Consider the following 19,586-nt stretch of genomic DNA (forward strand, 5'->3'; position numbering starts at 1 on the left):
CCTTTTTTCCATTTGACTCATTAGTCTATTTCTCATGCTCATTTACTCGCTACACTTTATGAGAGATTGTACTACATGGAGGAGACCATATCTGCTGCCCTAATTCCAAGGGCAATGCAAGTGTCTTTTCATCTAGGCAGTTATCTTTCCATAAAATGCAGCCCAGCTATATTAGTACGAGGAAAACTGCTTCAGTAGTGCAGAAACGTAACCTTGCAAGGTACAATTGGTGCTGAATGTGATTGAGAGAGTTGGCTTGGGTCTACCATCTTTTCAGACATATCCTATTTCTTCGATTCTAAGACGCACTCCCCCCCCCCATATAAACATCTCTAAAAATGGAGTGCGTCTTAGAATCGCACGTGTGTCTTAGGGGTTTTTTTGGTTGGTGGTACTGAAATTAGTGTGCGTCTTACAATCGATGGCGTCTTACAATCGAAGAAATACGGTACCACTATTTCATCTTGACCAGGAGATTACGAACATACCCCATGATCCTCCCCATTTCCCTCAACTGAGAAAAGAACATTCCCTCATTTGCAATCGCAGGAGCCCATAACATGCAACATCTGTGGAAGAAAATGTGTATTTCATGACCCTCCATATCAGCTGACTCTGAAAGTCAGGGGTGGGGGACCTGTAATCTTCCAGATGTTGGAACTCCAACTACCATCAGCCACAGCCAGCATGACCAATGGTCAGAGATGCTGAGAGTTGTAATCCAACATCACCTGGAACAGGTTCCCCACCCCTTGCTGTAAATTAACTTTGCCAGTAGGCAATGACCATAAAGAGCTTATCGTTAATGCCAACTACCATGGAAAGAAACAACTGATTTGTGCATATTACAAAGTCTGTCTGCTAATATCAAAGTCTTCTTTAATTTCTTAAGATGCAATATGATTTCCTGAAGAGCAAAGTAGTGGAAGAACAGAGGGTATAATCGAGACTCTTTTTCCATATGAAATGGCATTTCTATTGGTATTTTGAAAAAGACACACTGTTCTTTTCCAACAGTTTCACAGCAGATTTCCGCACATCGCCTACATTCTGCTCTCTAAAGGGCAGACTTCTGTTAGGGATTTGTAACTGATAATATTCTGGACTAATCTGAATAAAAAAAACTGTGGCAGTTATCGAGAAATAATTTAGATAAAGTACTGTAGGTCACCAGATGAACTGAAGGATTCCCCCCAAGCCAGATACAAAAGTAAAAAATTAAGCCAAACAAAATACCTCACACAACACAAGCAAATCATAGAATGAGCCTTAGTTTTTGAAGTCAGTGGTAAAATCAAGTTTTTCAGATACATTCTCAAGATATTTCTGCATTAAGGTAGTCTAATTCACAAAAGCTCTTAAGGATTAGATTTGCAGAAAGAGAGACTGCAGTGACTCAAACTTCAAAGGAATTGTACCTGAACTGAGGGCTATTACAATTGCCTAAAGTATATTTCTCCAAGGTTTTTAATTGTACTATATACAAATAAACAGAAGACGTTCTATTAAACAATTAGTACTGTACTTAACAGGTACCAACACATATGGAAAAAAAAGGCCTAGCACAGCCCTCCCCAACCTGGTGCTGTCCAGATGTTTTGGACTACAGTTTCCAGGATTCCTGACAACTGGCCTATTGGCTGGGGCTGTTGGCCCCAAACATCTAGAGGACACCAGCTGGGAGAAAGCTATCCAAGGCGATACCTAACCTGCCCACCAATTCATAGCCTGTATCCTCTTCCAAAATCCATTCAGTTGCTAGAACTGTCACTTGTGTTCTTGACTTCCTAAGCAATACTTAACTACTCTCTCCTCCCATGTCTCCCATATCCCTGGTGCTCACAGCAAGTCCTCAGACATTACGGTTCCCATTTTGAGCTGCCTTACTTCCAAGCTTGTGATCTATTCATGCTTTTAATTCCCCACAAGCTGCGGGCCCAGAACAGAACAACATACCATTTACTCCCTGGACATACCTGTTCATACTTGATATGCAGAGGCCACTATCCATCAAACACATCCATGTGCGTGTGTGTGCACGCATACACACACGCACACGTATGTCCCCTATGGTAAGGAGTGGAGCAGGCAAGCCCTTATGGTTGAAGTCCCAAGCTATTTAGGACGTTATAAGCATAGCAGACAGCAGCCTAACCTACTTCACAGAGCTGCTTAAGGATAGAAGAGTGGGGCAAAAAAATGCAACCCTGAGCTTTTTAGAAAAATGGCAAGATTATAACATAGTAAGTAACATTAATTTTAGTTACAAGCAGGCAACTACAAGAGGCTACAGCTGCATCAGTGTGGTGTGTGTGCTTTTGGCAACCAATCTCTATCAAAGAGCCAGCTGCTTCATTCCATACTTGTTAGGCCTCCATACAGTCACACCGGGGAGCCTCTTTTTGAGTGACTGCAGTAGCGACTGCACTGTCAAGCAGATATGAATCACAGTTGTCAAACGCAGATCCAACTGGAAAAATATAGCCATGCTGTCAGATATTGAAAGCAGCCATCAGCCAGGTAAACATAGAGCGAGAGAGTAGTCTCAGGATACAAAAACCAATTTTAAGGATTGAAGGGCTTTCAATCAATAAAACTGATCAATAAAAATATTTCCTGTAGTCTGAGACTATTGTCTTCCTCTGTATTCATCTTGGATGCTCACGCGTCTTGCACCCCCAACCAGGCAGCCTGCCTTTCCTCTCCCTTCAAATCTCCTCCTCCACATCTCGCACTGGGCAACTGTTGCATCCACATCCTTTTCTATCCATCCTCCTAGTTCATCACACACATACCATTCAAAACCAGTCTCCAAATTTATTCCTGCTGAGCTGTTCGAACAATTTTTAAAGTTTAGAAGGAGGGTTCATCACCACAAGACAATGCAGTGTTTACGGCCCATCACCTAATTGAGCCTCTCAATATTCATATAATTACTAGCCCACATCCTTCTATTAATGTAAAAGAGCACATCTTAAAATAACAGTGCATATTAGTTAGAACAACAGATTTTTAGAATAGCAAATACAGATGTATTCCGAACTCAGAAATAAATACTTCGCAGCCAACTGGTTAACATCTGATGCAGTATCTAAAAATAAATAGCTCTTGAGGTCTAAGCCTTCCTAAACAATGGGAGTAGAGAGGAAACATTTGCTTATTTGTAGTGGTTTCAAAGTCATGCATCTAATACATTTAACCAGTATTTTATAGTATACACTTTTAATGTTTCCCCATTTTCTCTTCTTCAGTATAAGACACACACGCACCCCTTTCCCTCAACCACCAATTGTTTGGTTATTTCCCAGCTTTTGTCAGGTTTTTTCCCCATTCTTAAAGGATGAAATGCCTCTTCTAAGGCTTCATTATTGGCAGTAAAAGTTTTTAAGCTAAAATATTTTTTGTATTCTTAGCTCCCCCTTTTGGTCATTGGCCTCACCCAGCACTGAAATGCCTGAGAACTTCTCTGAAATTGAATTCCACCCCTGCACTCTTCTATGTCTATGTTAGAGTCTGTAGGCCAGGTTTGTTAGAGGCTGGCAGCTGAGCATAAACTATCTGGCATAACAGTTGCCACCACTAATGTGACACAAGCTAAGATCAACACCAGCAGAAACTGTTCTACAGGGAGAAAGGGAAGATAAGAGTCATGCCAGAGAAGTACCATGAGATGAATGGCGCAAAGCAGGTTACCCACAGAATGTGCAGGACCAAAAGTCTGCAGCCAGTTTGAAATCCTGAAAATGACAGGGGTAAATTCTACTGGCCACCTTGAGGCCCAGTATTGGGCAAAAGGCGGGATACAAATAAATGTAATAATACTGCTTTCTAGACTCTTCATCTTGGCAGAGGACCTGAAATCTGTTTCCGTATCCAAAGCCTGGCCAACATTCAGTACATTCTTCCAGATAAATGCATGTATAGTTGCCTCGCTCTTTGAATTGTATTCATGAAAGGTAATAAAAGTGATCTCGTGATCAAAGAAATGCAGGAACGTATCTTATTTGCAAACAAGGTATATAACTAGAGAATCTGCCAACTACCTTTTGTATATTACTGCACTGTCTGCAGTAGATAAGTGAGTATAGCCCTCCCGATATCACATCTAGTAAAAAAAAAAGTTTGTTAGATTGTATTTACTTTTTGTTTTATCTCCAGAAGTCTCCAATAGTGCATCACGCTTAAAAATTTAAGTATTAATCTAGAAATTCAGCATCTACATCTAATGCAGGAGTGGGCAACTTATGATCCTCCAGCAGTTTTGACCTACAACTCCCATAATCCCTCACCATAGGCTATGCTGCCTAAGGCTGATGGGAATTGTAGGTTAAAAGTTCTAGAGAACAACAACTTTCCTCTCCCACCATCTAATGTAAAATTCAAGCACACACTGAAATTGTTCCCTGAAAAAGAAAATAAACAAGAGATTTCAACAATTACTACTCAAGAAAGCTAAAATAATGCCCTTGCTAAAGGCTGATATTATAGAAAACCTTGTCTGCTTCTCTGCTTGCCAGTCTGATAATGTCCATCCAAACCCTCTTATTGTCTTCTTCTCTCCAAAACCCATTCCTACTCAGTCCATTTCCCATATTCTTCTTCCTGGCAGTATCTACCCTACTGCTTATAACGGTTTATAATGGTTATGACAACTGTTCAGGCCCAGGACACATTACATATACAGTTTTCATACCGTTTTAAAAGTGTTATATCCTGCTTGGTGTAGATAGGCTGCCTGTTATGTATTCTTCCTCTAGAATGCTTGATCTGTCATAAACAAACAACATTCAGCAGATTGTTCCTAAGCTCAGACTACCTTCTTCCACTCTGGGCTCAAGACCAATCCAAACATGACTTGGCTGACTTTTTACATTCATGTGGCTGAATCACCTGAGATTTCACACAGGTTGCTTGTACAGTAAATGCCATAATGTCAAAATTACATGGGAAATTTACATGCTGGCAATTAAATCTGTTCAAATGAATGACTGTGTATTCAAATATATTATTTCCCACATGAAATGTGAACTTTCTAGACCACACGCTTAATGATCTACATTATGCAAGTAAGTCATTATTATATCTGAGGTAAATTTTATTTGAATATGGAAATAAACCAGGAAATATGGAAATAAACCAGGAAAGTTATTGGGTGGCAACAGAGAAGCACACTGCTGACAACAGAGAAGCAATTTATTTCATGAACAAGAATTGTGAAGATGGATACTAATTTTGCATATCAAGATATTGCCAATAAATTTGCCAGTTTTATGAGTGGTTATACAAAATAGTACAAAGTCTTCAATTTAATGACATTTCACCATTTTTAAATGGTCTGAATATTCCAAAAGTACCTAATGCCATAGAAGAGCCTACTACATTACAGTAAGGCTATTCACACTTTGTAAATAAACCAGAGCTTTATCAAACTTCTGAGGATATTTCAGTAACTATCCTATTGGAATTATTTAATAATATTATGCAGATCGACAGGGTGCCTGGTACCTGAACAGAAGCAAATATTATAGTAATTCTGAAATCTAACAAAATTTAGAAAGACCAGAATTATATAGGCCAATATCACTATTAAATGCCAATTACAAGATGCTTTGTGAATATCAACAAACAGAACCAAAAAAATCATGAAAACGAAAAGAAAATACATTACATATACAGGAATATCATCATTTTTTCATCAGGTATACCATTTCTTTTTTAAAGGGAGAGATTTATGCATAAGTTTCAAGATACGCCTATATAACACCCGTTCTAATGTTGAGAGCTCAGTCCATTGTATTATGGGAGATAAGCATTTATCCTTCCAATGTGGTCATCTAAGTCTTTTAGCTGTCATAAGGACTCTGAAAATCTATTTGCGCTGACCATGTGTTAGCTTCCAAGAAACCAGTAGGTAGTTTAGGAGGACATGCACATCCTTCCATATTAAAGATTGTTCAGTACAAAGATTATCCTTACTATAACCTCACCCCAAAAGGGGGCAACTACTGGGCATTGCCAAAACATGCTGGAATGTGTCCTTAGTACTCCAGTGACATAGATGGGCATATACTTTGAATAGTGTCCTGTGTTGCAGAATGGAGGAGAATCCAATGAACATAAAACACACACACACACTCTTTAATACCAATTTCAACACCTGCCTTAACCAGTAACACCCTAAGAATAGAATACTGGGTTTTTTCTAATTGAAGACATGAGTGAGTTTCCTGCATTAAAGCCCCCTAAAGATTTATTCCCGACTCAGTCTACTCTGCTGAAAAGATTGACAGAACTAGGTCAAATCTTTCTCTAGTGGCTCTAGCCAATCTTAGTCAATTCGCTGCACCTCCATCTTCAGGATTTTAAAAACAGCGTTCATTCAAGCCCTCATGGTTCCTGCATTCAGATCCCAACATACCATTGTTCCATGTATAGGTAGATACAGAACTACAAAGAAGGAAGCCAAATGCCAGTGGGTTCTTTTTAGTTCATAAATCCCAATCTTACAGAGTCTGTTCTCTTAGCGCTAGACATTTTTGTTAACAAATCAGCAATAGCATCACTTAAAAAAGCGCGGGTTTGGTGGGTCGGTGGAAGGCATGTCAGAAGAGAAATTGCTTTTTTAATGGTGGTGACCAATAAAAACTGAGACAGCAGATGCCAATTAGCTGATTGTACAGTAAAAGAAAAAAAAGGAAAGAATTGGCAGCAACCTCTACATAAAAGAGGCTTTAGCAAATGTTGTGAAGACGTATGTAATTTTGAGTTGTATTTAAGAGCTAGATGTGAGAAAGGACAGTTGTATAGCATTTGAATTTCTGTTAATAGAAAAGGGGGGATTAAGTTAGAGGTTCCATTAGCACAGGAAAATCAGGGGGTCTGGCCATCAGCAGAGCATAGAGCCAATCTTCAAGGCTAGGATGTTCAGATTCCATGCTAAGAGTTTAAGTATGTCACAGTTGTAGGACATAACGGTGTGGAGGAAAGCAACCACGAGGACCTGAAATAGTAGGGGCATTTTACATCCGTCAGGCAATAATCCCAAGCAGACATTTTGTGCCCACCTGTATGCAGACAGAGTGGAGCTTAGAAGGTGTTTGAGGAGATTTAGAAGGATTTGGCTATGTGGGAGGTTTTTCTAGATAGCTTAAATAAGGTGTCTTTCTTGAGGGAACCCATGAGATTAGAAGCAGAGTTGCAGGTGTGCTGAGTCTGAGGAAGGTTACATTTTGGAACATTCTGGAAGGGACAGAGGTATGCAGAGCAACAGCCTCAGGACTGTGTTGCACTGAAGATATAACTTTGCAGTTGCAATATGAAAAATGGAATTTTGCATTAGGGGGACTCTTTTGAGTGGGTGGGTTTTGACTGTAAAAAACTGACTATAAGAAAAGCATTAAAAATCCTTTCCCCAATACTGTTTCTGCACTCAATTTTGCAAACTCCCACCCTGCATTTTCTTTTTAAAAAATATATATATCCTGGGACTGGACCTCAGGGCTATTAAAAAGTGCTTTAAACTGCTGTATTTTTTTTTAAAATCAATGTTGTTGTAGCTTTAAAGTAAAAAATAAAAGTGCTACAGTAAAAGTTAAAGTTATCAGTTTCATTTTAGTGGACCCTTCTAGGCCAAATTCAGTTCTTCATCTCATGAAGAAGCCTCGTGCTCTGTTGACCTGCATGCAACCACCAACACATTGCATTTTTGCCCTGGCAAAGCATTACATGACCATACCAAGTCAATCCTTAAACTGAGCAGTGACTCACTCCTTCCTTTTCCTACATTTATAGTGATAATCTGCTTTATTTCTTCACATGTACATTGATGGTGCGATATAAATAAATAAATAATAATAATAATAATACATAGGGCCAAACTAAAGCAGGCACAGGTCAGATTCACACAACACGCTAACACACCATGGGTTATCATTTTGTCTGAATGCAGTGTGCTTTCCCACAGAGTGCATTAATGTGTTAATAACCTAAGAAGAGTCCTGCTGGATCAGACCAAGAGTCCATCTAGTCCAGCACTCTGTTCACACAGTGGCCAATCGGTCAGGGATGAACAAGCAGGACATGGTGCAACAGCAGCCTCCCGCCCATGTTCCCCAGCAACTGGGGCACACAGGCTTACTGCCTCGTATACTGGAGATAGCACACAACCATCAGGGCTAGTAGCCATTGATAGCTTTCTCCTCCAGTTGCTTCTTAACCATGCAGTATGGTTTATTTTTCACAAACAAGCCACCTTGAGAATCCAAGTTCAGGTTTGTTCGGGGTAGGTAACAAGCTACAATGCACAGTTAATGAGCAACCCAGCAGAAAATATACTGCGCCCTATTTCCCTGCAGTCACACAACACATTAACCCACCCTACAGATAAAGCACTGCATTTCAGGCAACACAATAACCCACAGTTCAATAACAACCCATACTGGGTGCGTTAGTGTGATAGCTTTCTTTACTCACCTGTAAGCATGCATGGCCCCAATTCGAACTGGGACTGTGGCATTCTAGGAGAGCAGGATTTAAGCTTCAGCTCACCCAGAATTCCACCACCCCACATGTAAATATATAAATATGCAATCTTATTATGTTAAATAAAATCTTCTGTTGGGGTTAGAAAAGGCTGGGCTTGCATTCTAGAATTCCTGCTGAGAACCTGCTTGTGAGTCTCCAAACTAGTTCAGTCTTTTAGATGCCCAAGGTTAAGACTATGGTTGCCAGCCTCACTTTGCCTCCCTCCCTCTAAATTTTAGTTGCCAACCATCTCCATGATTCTAATGCCCGCTCTTTCCTCCTCCCTACTGTAAGGGCAGGGCAAGGGTTAACCTGTTCCTAGAGCATGGCATGACTTTTAACTTTGTTTTATGGTCTCATTTTTATGGTTTTAGAGAAGAACTGATAAGAACTGCAGATGTTTGGGGGAAGCACCGGAATGGTGAAATTGTAACTGTCTAACGGCCTTGAGCGATGAGCCAGGCGGTCTGGGGTGTGAAAAAAACCACTATACATCTAATTGAGGAGGGAGGAAGCCTGGAGCCGGGGGAAGGGTACAAAAGAGCTTGGGGAGAAGCAAAGGGGTGTCTGCTGTCGGCCGAAAAGGAGACCGGTGATGTATGTAACCTGTGATAGATTTTAGCTTGTGGTGTTGGGTTCTATTAGTGTGCATGTATTTTTAGACTTAAAAACCCTGTGTTCCTGCTCTTCGCCTAATAAAAGGTCTAAAACCTCATTTTGTGTGAGCTTGAAGTGTCTACCCGGGGTTCCGTGCAAAATCCAGTGTGGAAAACCAGTGATTGCTGGGCATTCTTCCTTTACACCTACTAATCCCAGATTTCAGTCCCCCCAATCCGCCTAATTCCCAAGTAAATTAGTGTACAAGGGGGGAAAAGTTTATGATCTAAAAGAGCTAGAAGAAAGCTTGCATTACGTTTAATAGAGCAATCCCACGCATGTCTCTGCATAAGTAAGTCCCCCAAGGCTGCAACCCAATACCTATTTCCCTGGAAACAATGGGATTTACTTCTGAGTAGGCATGTATATTTTCAACATTTCTTTTTAACATTTGTTTCATCAGAGAGTGCCATTCAAAAGTGTTAAGACTGAGAACAACAGCAACAAAAACACCAAAGAGGAATGTTCACGCACAAGAAAAGGAAAGAGAAATTATGATGGCTACTACCAGCTTTGCAAACAATTTATTTGGGTTATTTATTAGGCAAAGGCTGCAATGCTATACACATTTAGCTGGGAATAACTCCCATTCAACTCCATGAGACTTACTTCCCAGAAGACATGCACAGGATTACACTGTTAGGCTTCATTTCAAAACAGAATTTCCTAATTTTATTTTGTTTAGGTTTTGATGATTGAAATAAATGTTCCATGAAATAAATTTCCATTCAAATCTAATAAAACAGAAACATCAGGTTCATTCCTAAAGCTAGGATGGGGAATGTGTGCCCCTCCACCAGATATTGCTGGACTGAAGCTCAATCTCCACATTGGCTATGCTGACAAGGGATGATGGGAGTTGAAGTCCAACAACATTTGGAGGTCCACACCTTCCCTATCCCTGCAATAAAGCAATGCTGAAAAGGGCAATTTGGATATAGGCCCATAACCTCCACTGAGTGCAGGGTGCTTCATCTGAATTTCACTGAGAGGCATCTAAAACCATATGGCCAGATAAAAATCAAATATGGGGCAGTTTCCTCAAAGAGGCTGCAAATTCTTTATTCAGCATGTTGGAAAGGCACTAGTCCACTAGTACAGTAGTCGTCTGAAAAGCAACATCAATCACACATCTTGAAACTTGTAAATGGGGTGCGCTGTAGCACATGAAAAAGCCAGATTAGAAATGATTTCACACATTTTGGTGGTCCATGATTCTGCCTCCATATCTTCATATACCAATAGGATGATGATGATGATGATGATGATGACAACAACAACAGAGCCTATTGAAAAATTATCTTAAGCCAGGAATAGAAAGCCACCTTCTGAGTTAAAATTCCCACTGAACAACAGGTTGTCTGCTTTTGAGGTAGATCTAGGCATACTTAAGAACCTGGATGGAAATTTATACTGTTCCAATTCCAGGGTCTCAGTATGTTAATGAACCCACTACACAGGGGGCCCATATAAAAGCTGGACCAATAATTTGGTTTCATATAGCTCAAGCAGGGGCATCACTACTTTCCCACCTTATCCTGCTGAGAATCAAAAAAACAGCATTAGCAGTTACACTAGCTGCCAGTGCAGTGGCTTTCAAATGAGAAGACTGACATCCAGAGTTTTTAAACATCAAGCCAGATATTTATATGAATCAATTTGCTCCATCAATTTCCACCATTGTTTCTTCCTGAACACCAGTATTCTAGCTTTAGAATAATTAAGTAGTAAAAAATAATAACAGTAGTAAGTATTATATGTACTTAAGGCTCTCAGAAGTCAATGGCTCAGTTTTCTTCTTTTCTTTTTACTATTCAGCATGTTCTTTAGCTAAATGCTTAAAACACAGATGCCCTATCTCATTTTCGGCACCAGCAGGCAAACAGCATGCCTAGAGCAACACCTCCAGACTTATTGACCTTGACATTCCGTGGTTTCATTTGTAAAAGCACATTACAAAAGAAAAACATTTTGTCCTAAGTGTGTCGCTTGTATTGTGAAAAATGTCCTCCCACTCACAGGGCAGGTTCGCGTATCATACTTAGCCACCCTGAGAATAAGCCGCCATGGATTGGTTGTTCACTCACTAATCCGACAGATGGTCGGGCACTCTGTGGCTTGTTTTCCCCTTAATCCTCCAATTCCCTTCTAGCATGCATCCCAGGCAACTTTGTGACAGAACTTCTCATTTCCTCATTCTGCACCCTTTCTGCAACTGGTCTGGTGAAGTTGTCAGCTCCTGAGGGAAACTCACACACACACACTCCGCCAAATGGAATTACTTTTCTGAACTATTATGAATACAGTAATCCATTTGCAAACTTTATTTTTAAAGTAAGGTCTTTTGCTCTTGCACAAGACCACCTGTCCGCTATTTAGCCAAGGGCACCAATTTCCTCCTTCTGTCTGCTTACTTTGGAGTAAGCAGCATTTTATTTATTTATTTATTTATTACATTTTTATACCGCCCAATAGCCGAAGCTCTCTGGGCGGTTCACAAAAATTAAAACCATCATAAAACAACCAACAAGTTAAAAACACAAATACAAAATACAATATAAAAAGCACAACCAGGATAAAACCACGCAGCAAAATTGATATAAGGTTAAAATACAGAGTTAAAACAGTATAATTTAAATTTAAGTTAAAATTAAGTGTTAAAATACTGAGTAAATAAAAAGGTCTTCAGCTGGCGACGAAAGGAGTACAGTGTAGGCGCCAGGCGGACCTCTCTGGGGAGCTCATTCCACAACCGGGGTGCCACAGCGGAGAAAGCCCTTTTCTATTTTGTTATAGAAAAGGATAATATATATTTTTATTAAAATTTAAAAATAAGCATTTGTGACCATGTATAGAGTTTTCCCATGGAAAACCTGGCTGGTTCAGTGCTGTGATCATTTGACTGAGACTGAAATGCAGTTACGCATAACTGAAGGAGAGGCACTAGTTCAGGGACACTAGTCACTACTGTACTTATTATAGGCTTTAAATATGGTTAAACATCCCACAGAATCCTGCTATCCTATTTCTGTAATGCCTTCATCTTGCCTTTTCTCCATCCTCTTCTTTTTCAGGCTGCAATCCTACATATTTTTACCTCAGAATAAGTCTTATTAATCTCAGTGGGTCTTACTTTTGAGCAGACCTACATAATATTGCTCTGTCCATCCCTCTGGGTCTCCACATGAGACACTCACTGCAAACTAAGGAGTGTGAGATATTAGCCCAAAGGGAAGGGAGTGTCACCTCCTTTCTAAAGTAGCTTTGCTTGTAGGGATAGGGTGGGTCTGGAAAGACCAGGGACCAGATGCAGAGGACACTTACTGCAGCCACTCACAAGCAGGGGGCAAAGAGGAAGGCAAGGCTCAGGTGCTCACCACCAGAGCCGCAACTGGAAAAGGAAGTGGCTTTGAAGGCTGTTGCAGTGCCCAATCAAGCTTGGTTGAGACAGAAACTTGCTCGCCAGGCAGTGGAGCAGGCAATGGAGAGCAAGTGCACAAAGAAGCACCTTGACGATGTTTAGGGCTTTTCTTCACGAGTGTTCATGTTCAAAGCAGCAGCATGGCCCATTCCTTTTCTTCCACCATTCCTCTCAATCCCTCCTAACCCAGGTCTCATATCCTTGAGAAGGAGTATGCTCTTTTCTCTTCCTTCCTCTTTTCAGACAACAACTCCATCCCACATGATTTAAGGCTGGCTGCTTTGCTAGCCTCTTTCAAGGGTTTTCCTTTCCTGCCCAGACAAGCAATTAGCACCGCAGCCCCAATCTGCACTCCTTGCAGGGTGTGTTGCCTCATTTGGGTGTCTCCTTCTTTTTAATGAATGGATCAGCCCTGATCAGAACACTGAGAATGGGTTAGTGCATTACATACAGTGAACTAACCTGCATATAATTACCATAACTTCCCTAAATATAAGGAAGTAGGTCTAATGTCAGCCATAAGAATTCCTATCATCTGCAGTAAAGTACATCTCTAGCAAAAGCAATCTAAAACCCAATTTATTTATTTATTTTAAAAAAAAGCCTATATAGCTCATAAAATGCATAAAATTCCTGATACTGGTCCACTGTTTGGTGTGCACATGCTATAAAATGATTAGCAAGCAGCTGTCAGTTGTTTAATAAGAATGCAATTCTTTCTAGGTCTTAACAAGGCCTAGGCCTAGTAGCCAGCATCATCAACCATCTGCCAAGGCCCACTCTCTGGCAAGGTGCCACTACAAACGGCTGCTGTGGCGTCCCCCTCCCCCTCTGCTGAAACCACCTCCCCCTCCCTTCCCTTCCCAGCCTCAACTGGTGCTGAGCATGTGAGCTGCAAATACCACCTCCTCTGCCTTTCCCTACACCAGCTGTTGCTGACTCCAGGAGCCGCCAGTGCCCAACACATGGCATTCTCTGCCCTGCTCTGATCAGCTTTTGCCATCGGTAGCCGACAGTGGCTTGCCTGCTCAGTTCAGTTGGTGATGGGGACATCTGAAGGGGAAGAGGAGGTAGCAAAGGCTCACCTGCTCAACTCCAGCTAAGGGGGAAGCAGCTGCCCTTCCTAACAGTACAAGCAGCATACAAATAATAAATTTGGTTTGTGCGGGTTTCATACAATGAGTTCCTGACTCTTATGAAAGAAGTTTGTTCCCATGAGATCACATCAAATGATTCAGAGTGGTTCCTAGAACTCTGTAGCCTAAGAATTGGTTATTTACTACAAATCTATGCATACATTTAGATTCCTATATCACCTGATTCTTGCCCCTCCTTGCCCCTTTAAGGTTGCCAGGTCACTATGCTGCCAGGTCACTATGCTGCCATGACATTTCCTCCTCAGGCTCTAGACTCTAAGCCTAGCATGCCTATATACTCCTGGCTCCCTCCTCCTGCTTCCTTCCTGCCAATAGTGCAGAATTTCCTAGCTTTAGGCCCCCCTGTGTAGTTTTGCCCCAGCCTTACTTTGTTCTCCTCAACTCCACCTCTTGACCAACCATTGCTCCCTTGTGTTCTTGCTTCAATAGGGCATTCTCTAGTTTGTGCCACTTCCACCCTGTCTCTTGACCAGCGTCCGCATTGCTCCTCTCAACCCAGCATACAACCCCTCCTGACCTTACATAGTATGAAGCTTCTCAACAGCCCCTCCCCCCCCCATTTCAATTCCCCTTCTCCTGTTCCCTTCTTCAAAATTCAGTGGTGAGCAACTTGTGGCCCTCCAGAGCTTTGGGACTACAATTCTCATCAGTGACTATGCTGGCTAGGACAGTTGGTAGTTGTACACTGAAACACCTGAAAGGCCTCAAACTGCTCACCTCAATAAACACCTGGAAGGGCACAAACTGCTCACTCCAAACCTTCTATCAGGTTCCTCTTTCTCTAAGGACCAAAAGAGACATTATTTTAAATGTGTGTCTAGCAGGTACGTCTTTCATTTTCACTCTAAAGTAGGCAGAGGTGGAGGAGGCAATCCAGAACTTTAAAGCTCTTCTATCCCCTAAGCAAGGGTTCCTGTAGGGGTTATTGTTGTTCCTCTCTTGCACACATTCAGTATTGGCAGACCATACTGAGATGTGCTGAGAACAATGATAAGATAGGTCTTGCTAAGGAACATCTTGGCACTGGCTAACCATGCCAAGAATGTGCTGACGCAAGACCCACAGGGAATACAATACAGTACTGAAGGCACCATGATCACGCGTTTCCTTAACCCTTATATGGCATATTCATGCTGAACACACACTAACAGCACCTTCTGTGCACGAGGTAATCATGCATTAACATGCTGTACGCAAGACCAATCATAGCTTGTACACAAGAAATGTAACCACTTAGTTCTTAATAAAAACCAGGATGGGGCCCCCTGTTTGGGATGCCTCATCTTCATGCAGTTGGACTCCTTGCCAGTTGTTTACCACAGGTTCCAATCTAAACATGTAAGGGAATGAATTCTTTGGCCTTCAGTCTATTCCTACTGGGCCTGAAAATCTCTCATTCACAAGACATCAATAAGACCAAGACTCTGAACAGAAAAGTGTACCACTTCTCTCCCAGACCCTAAAAATGACACACAGGCCCTGTTCAGAAGACACCTTAAACCATGGCTTTAACCACGGTGAATAAGGCCTTATTCACCGTGGTTAAACCCTTGGTTTAAGGTGTCTTCTGAACAGGGACACAGTACTTCAAGGCAGGAGCCACAGGACAGAGAGAGAGAGAGTCTGCACCAATGCCCCAAGGTTACATGAAGCTCCCCCAAAAGGCAGGTGAGAGGATTTGCTCTGACTGCAGTATGCTTCAGGAAATTACTAACATTAACTCCCAAAGAGGTAGTTCCCACCTAAGGCTGAACCATCACCTCACAGGTGGCTAACTTGTGACACTCCAGATAATTTGGCCTACAACTCCCATCAGCCCTAGCCAGAATAGCAAAGGGTGAGGGATGACAGGAGTTGCAGGCCAAAACATCTGGAGGGCCACAAGTTGTCCATCCCCTGTTCTAGAGAGAGAATTCTAGATACACCTTATTTTTCTCTCTGTATAAAAAGCAGTAATATGAACTGTGTACTATTCAAATATAAACACTGTACTATTTTATTAAATAGGAGAGTTAAAAAGAAGTATTGACTTCAGAAGGAAATATTTGGCCTAGATGTCTTTGTAAACATATGCAAAGCATCACATAATCAAGTTGCCCGGTGCACACTCAGTTCTGGGCTCTTAAATGTGCCAGCTCAACAGAGAATTTGCTCTTTATTGGCGAAGAACAAAAGAGAGATTATAGGATGCTCAAATCAGCATGGGAAAAGAGTAAATGAATTGTTCCATTCCAAATGGGGAATACCAGCGAGCAATAAAGTGCAAACCATTGTTTGGATAGACTGGAAAGCAAGGCTCTACCAGTTTATTTTATTAACATTATATTAGTGTCAGCCCTGTTTTGTAGCAGTTGCACATTATCCAATTACTACTTTAATAAATAAAACATTTTTGATGCCTTCCAAAAACTAGGATCTGCAAGGACAGAGTCCCTCCAGTGAAATCCAGAGAGAAGATGGGTGTTATGACGATGGATTACAAGAACATTGGGAAGGAGAACAATAACTGCAGTCCCCAAAAGACCCACCTGAGATGAAGACCCCTGAAAATTGCACAACAGGCAGAAGCCAGTGACCATTTTTCCTACCAGCCCTATTGGGCTGGTAGGAAACACTGCTGCCACCTACTTGACAGACAGGCCAAGAAAACGAGGGGGAAGGAAAGGCAGGAGGGCACCGGCAGTAACATCACAATCATGTATACCTTCCAAGCCTTGGCTGTTCTGAGAAGACCTGCCCTGCCTGCCCTCCTAACCACCAGCACCAGGCTAGCCCAGTAGCCAGGGCTTGTACTGCTGGGACTACCATGCCCTCCGAATCTTTCAGCCAGGCATCAGAATGTATCTTTCTCTTCGTATTTCCTTCACAGGCAAGGCAATCCTATGGAGGAGGGAAAGGAATTGCCTTTTCCAAGGCCATGTCGGCTCATGCGGGGGCTGAGGGGTTGTTCCTTTTTCTTCCGCTGTTCTCTTTTTAATTTTACTTTCTCCTCCCATTGATACCAACCAGAGGGAGATAAACTATGCCAGCTCCAAGGCTGGTATAATTCTTCCCCTATACTGGGTGCATGCCAGGGGGCACAAAAGGTCATGTGGATCCACAGCTCCTTTCAGCATGCACCCCCCCCCAAAAAAAAAACACCTGCAGACTTTTCCACAGCTTCACGGATTGATGGCTTGTAAGAACAGGTCCGCCCTCTCTGGAGGGGAAGATTCAAAGAATCCTATAGCCCCTGGGATGCCCTCCCAAGGACCATAGAAAGTGTCCTCTCCTCAGAGCACCCATCTACCTTTTCCCATTTGCCACTGCTGCTCAGAGGAGTGGAACTCTTTTATTATTCTCAGTGATACAGGTACACACATTAATATGTTCATGCAAAAGAGGAACTGATAAGTCACACACACACCTACGTGAGCCCTGTGAAGCACCTTGTTTCTTCTAAGGGGGTAGGAGGAGGGAGAAGAGCCAGGGAAGATAATTGTAGGAGGAGGAAGTTAAGGCAGAAACGGGGCTCCAAGCCATCACCAACTATTCCTCTCCACCAAGTGAGAGAACAGCACTGTGTCACAGCTAAAAGCTTTGGGTCGTTATTTTGATAGAACTAAAAAAACAGAACGATCACCACAAACCAGCACCTTAACACAACAAAACATATACACAAGAATGCAAGTTTGGGAAAAATCTCACCTCAGCAAGAAACAGGTGAACAGTGTCAATTCCAGAGAAAAGGCTAGTGCAGAAGTAGCCAGAGCGTTCTCCAGGAAAACTAGTTGCCAGCGAATAGACATTCTCACTACACAAGACCTTCACCCTTTGGGTTGGCATATGTTTTACCAAGTATGACCAGTTCGGCTTATTTTTTTAAGGAATTTGATTCTATATAGATCCAACACAAGCTAAAACTTTTAAATGCTCTCAGTTAACTATCATGACAATTAGCAATCTGCATTGTTTCTTTCTTCTCAAAAAGAAAAATGACCCCCAGTGTTTGGAAATGCATCTTTTTATACCAACCCCTCACTTGAACAACAGTAGGAAAAGCAGGAAGGAAAGAGTGCGCACTCATCCAACAGGCTTGTACCTACAGTAAAGGATTTATTGGATATGAAAGAGTACAAACTAATGGAGATCCCCAGCTTAATTAATAAGAGATCTTGCTTATTAATTAAATGGACAACACATGACCATTTTATTATTTTGTTTGTTTCTCAACCCTAATTCTCTCTTCGCCTGGAAACCTACCAGCCTATTTATACAAATCACCTCCTTTTAAAAGGCAATAAATAAATAAATTTTCAACCAGGTGTTCCAAATCAAACAGTGCTGTAAGAGTTATTTAGGACACAATTTGAGCTAGGAGTTACTATGACTCACTCCATTACCTGTTCCAAACACAACAGCTCAGGCCCGGTATATGAGATTAAGGGTGTGAATACCTATGGGCATGTGCAAAGAACCTTACCTCCATCACTGTGTAGCTACAGCCTTTCCCTTCACAACTACGTTATTAAAGGGTTTTTCAGGTCTGAGGGCCTAGGTTCCACGTAGAAATGACTGAACCCTGCATTCGCTTTAGAAATGAAGCAATGAAATGCAGCTGCTTAAAGTAAGTTGGCACAGTCAGGAAGGGAGAGAGTTCTCGTTTTCAAAAGCATTTCATTCTCCATCGGGTCAAGTTTATCCATTCTCCCCCCTAAATCCATCAGTGGCTTGGAATATCACCACGCAGGCAAATCGCCTGCATTGATCACCCCAGCCGGGAGAAAGAAGGGACAAGGTGGTGGTCAAAAGCAAACTTCAAGCTTTCATCATCAAAATAAGGAAGCTTATTTTGAAGTCTACAGATCAAGCGGGGCCGTGAACATGGAAACCACATTGCTCCCCCACTTATTCTTCAGAGAAGTTTGACCTGTACATCCCACAATCCCAACTCCCGAGGTTGAAGGGGTTACAAACTGCAAGCCCTCTGTTTCCCACCCCCTCACATCCCTCCCACCCACCCCCAATATCTCCAGAAAGAGAAGAGACAGAAATCCGCCAAATAAACAAGCCGAGAGCGAGCAGCTGTTTGTTGTGGAAAGAAATGGGGCCGGGGAGGGAGAAGACCTTTCCGGGGGGGGGGGGGTAGAGGCAGTGGGAAGGCGGCCCCCCCTCACACGCATACTCACACTCACACGCAATGGCCAGCCACGTCTCACCTTTCGAAAACCACGCGGATCATGAAGATGCAGAAGGCCACGGGGAAGGCTAGGTAGAGATCCTCCACCTGAGGGAAGGTGGCTTCTTCGGTGCTCTTCAGATCCGCCCAGGTGATATTGTGTGGCAGCCAGAACCGCTCATTCCAGAACCAAGCGAGGATCCCTGCCATCTTTGCTTTGTCTGCCTCGGACTGACCCGCTTCCCGCTCTCTCCTTTGGGGCTTGTCTTTTCCGCTTGCTGCTGAGAAGGATGCTCAACCGTGTGAGTGAGTGTATGTGTGCGCGCCTGGCTTAACGTGCCTTATATCCTAGAGCAGCAGCAACCACCGAAATTGCTGCTGCTCTAAACCCCTCCCTAAGAAGCAGCAGCAGCAGCAGCAAGACCAGCCGCCGCCGCCGGAGAGCTGGGCCCGCCCAGGCTTCCAGCTTCTTTCCCTGGAGGCTTCGCCCGCACAGCGGCTGAGAGGAAACGGGCCGCCCCGCCTGTGACACGTCCCTTCAGGACGCGCCCTCTGATTGGCTGCGCGGGGTGTCAGCCAGCTGGGGGCACGCAAAGCTGCTTTTCTGCCGGCGGACGCCGCTTTCAAGGCACCGAAGGGCCTCAACGGGGGGCGGGGCGTTGCCTACCAC

The 19,586-nt window shown here is 42.6% G+C and overlaps 1 protein-coding gene across 2 annotated transcripts in view; it reads right to left on the reverse strand.

The window, feature by feature from the left end:
• The window catches only part of CERS6 (ceramide synthase 6), a 123,829-nt gene extending 104,506 nt beyond the window's left edge, over positions 1-19,323 (reverse strand). Inside the window, exon 1 of one of the 2 annotated variants that reach the window (XM_063116425.1) lies at positions 18,957-19,323. In XM_063116425.1, coding sequence (XP_062972495.1) covers positions 18,957-19,126 — 170 coding nt within the window. In that variant the 5' untranslated portion in view covers positions 19,127-19,323. The remainder of the gene's footprint in view (positions 1-18,956) is intronic. The other variant, XM_063116426.1, reaches the window with a different exon arrangement.
• Positions 19,324-19,586: the final 263 nt, after the last annotated feature.

Source organism: Elgaria multicarinata, chromosome 2 (assembly GCF_023053635.1).
Source record: "Elgaria multicarinata webbii isolate HBS135686 ecotype San Diego chromosome 2, rElgMul1.1.pri, whole genome shotgun sequence".
In the NCBI taxonomy this organism is placed as follows: Eukaryota; Metazoa; Chordata; class Lepidosauria; order Squamata; family Anguidae; genus Elgaria; species Elgaria multicarinata.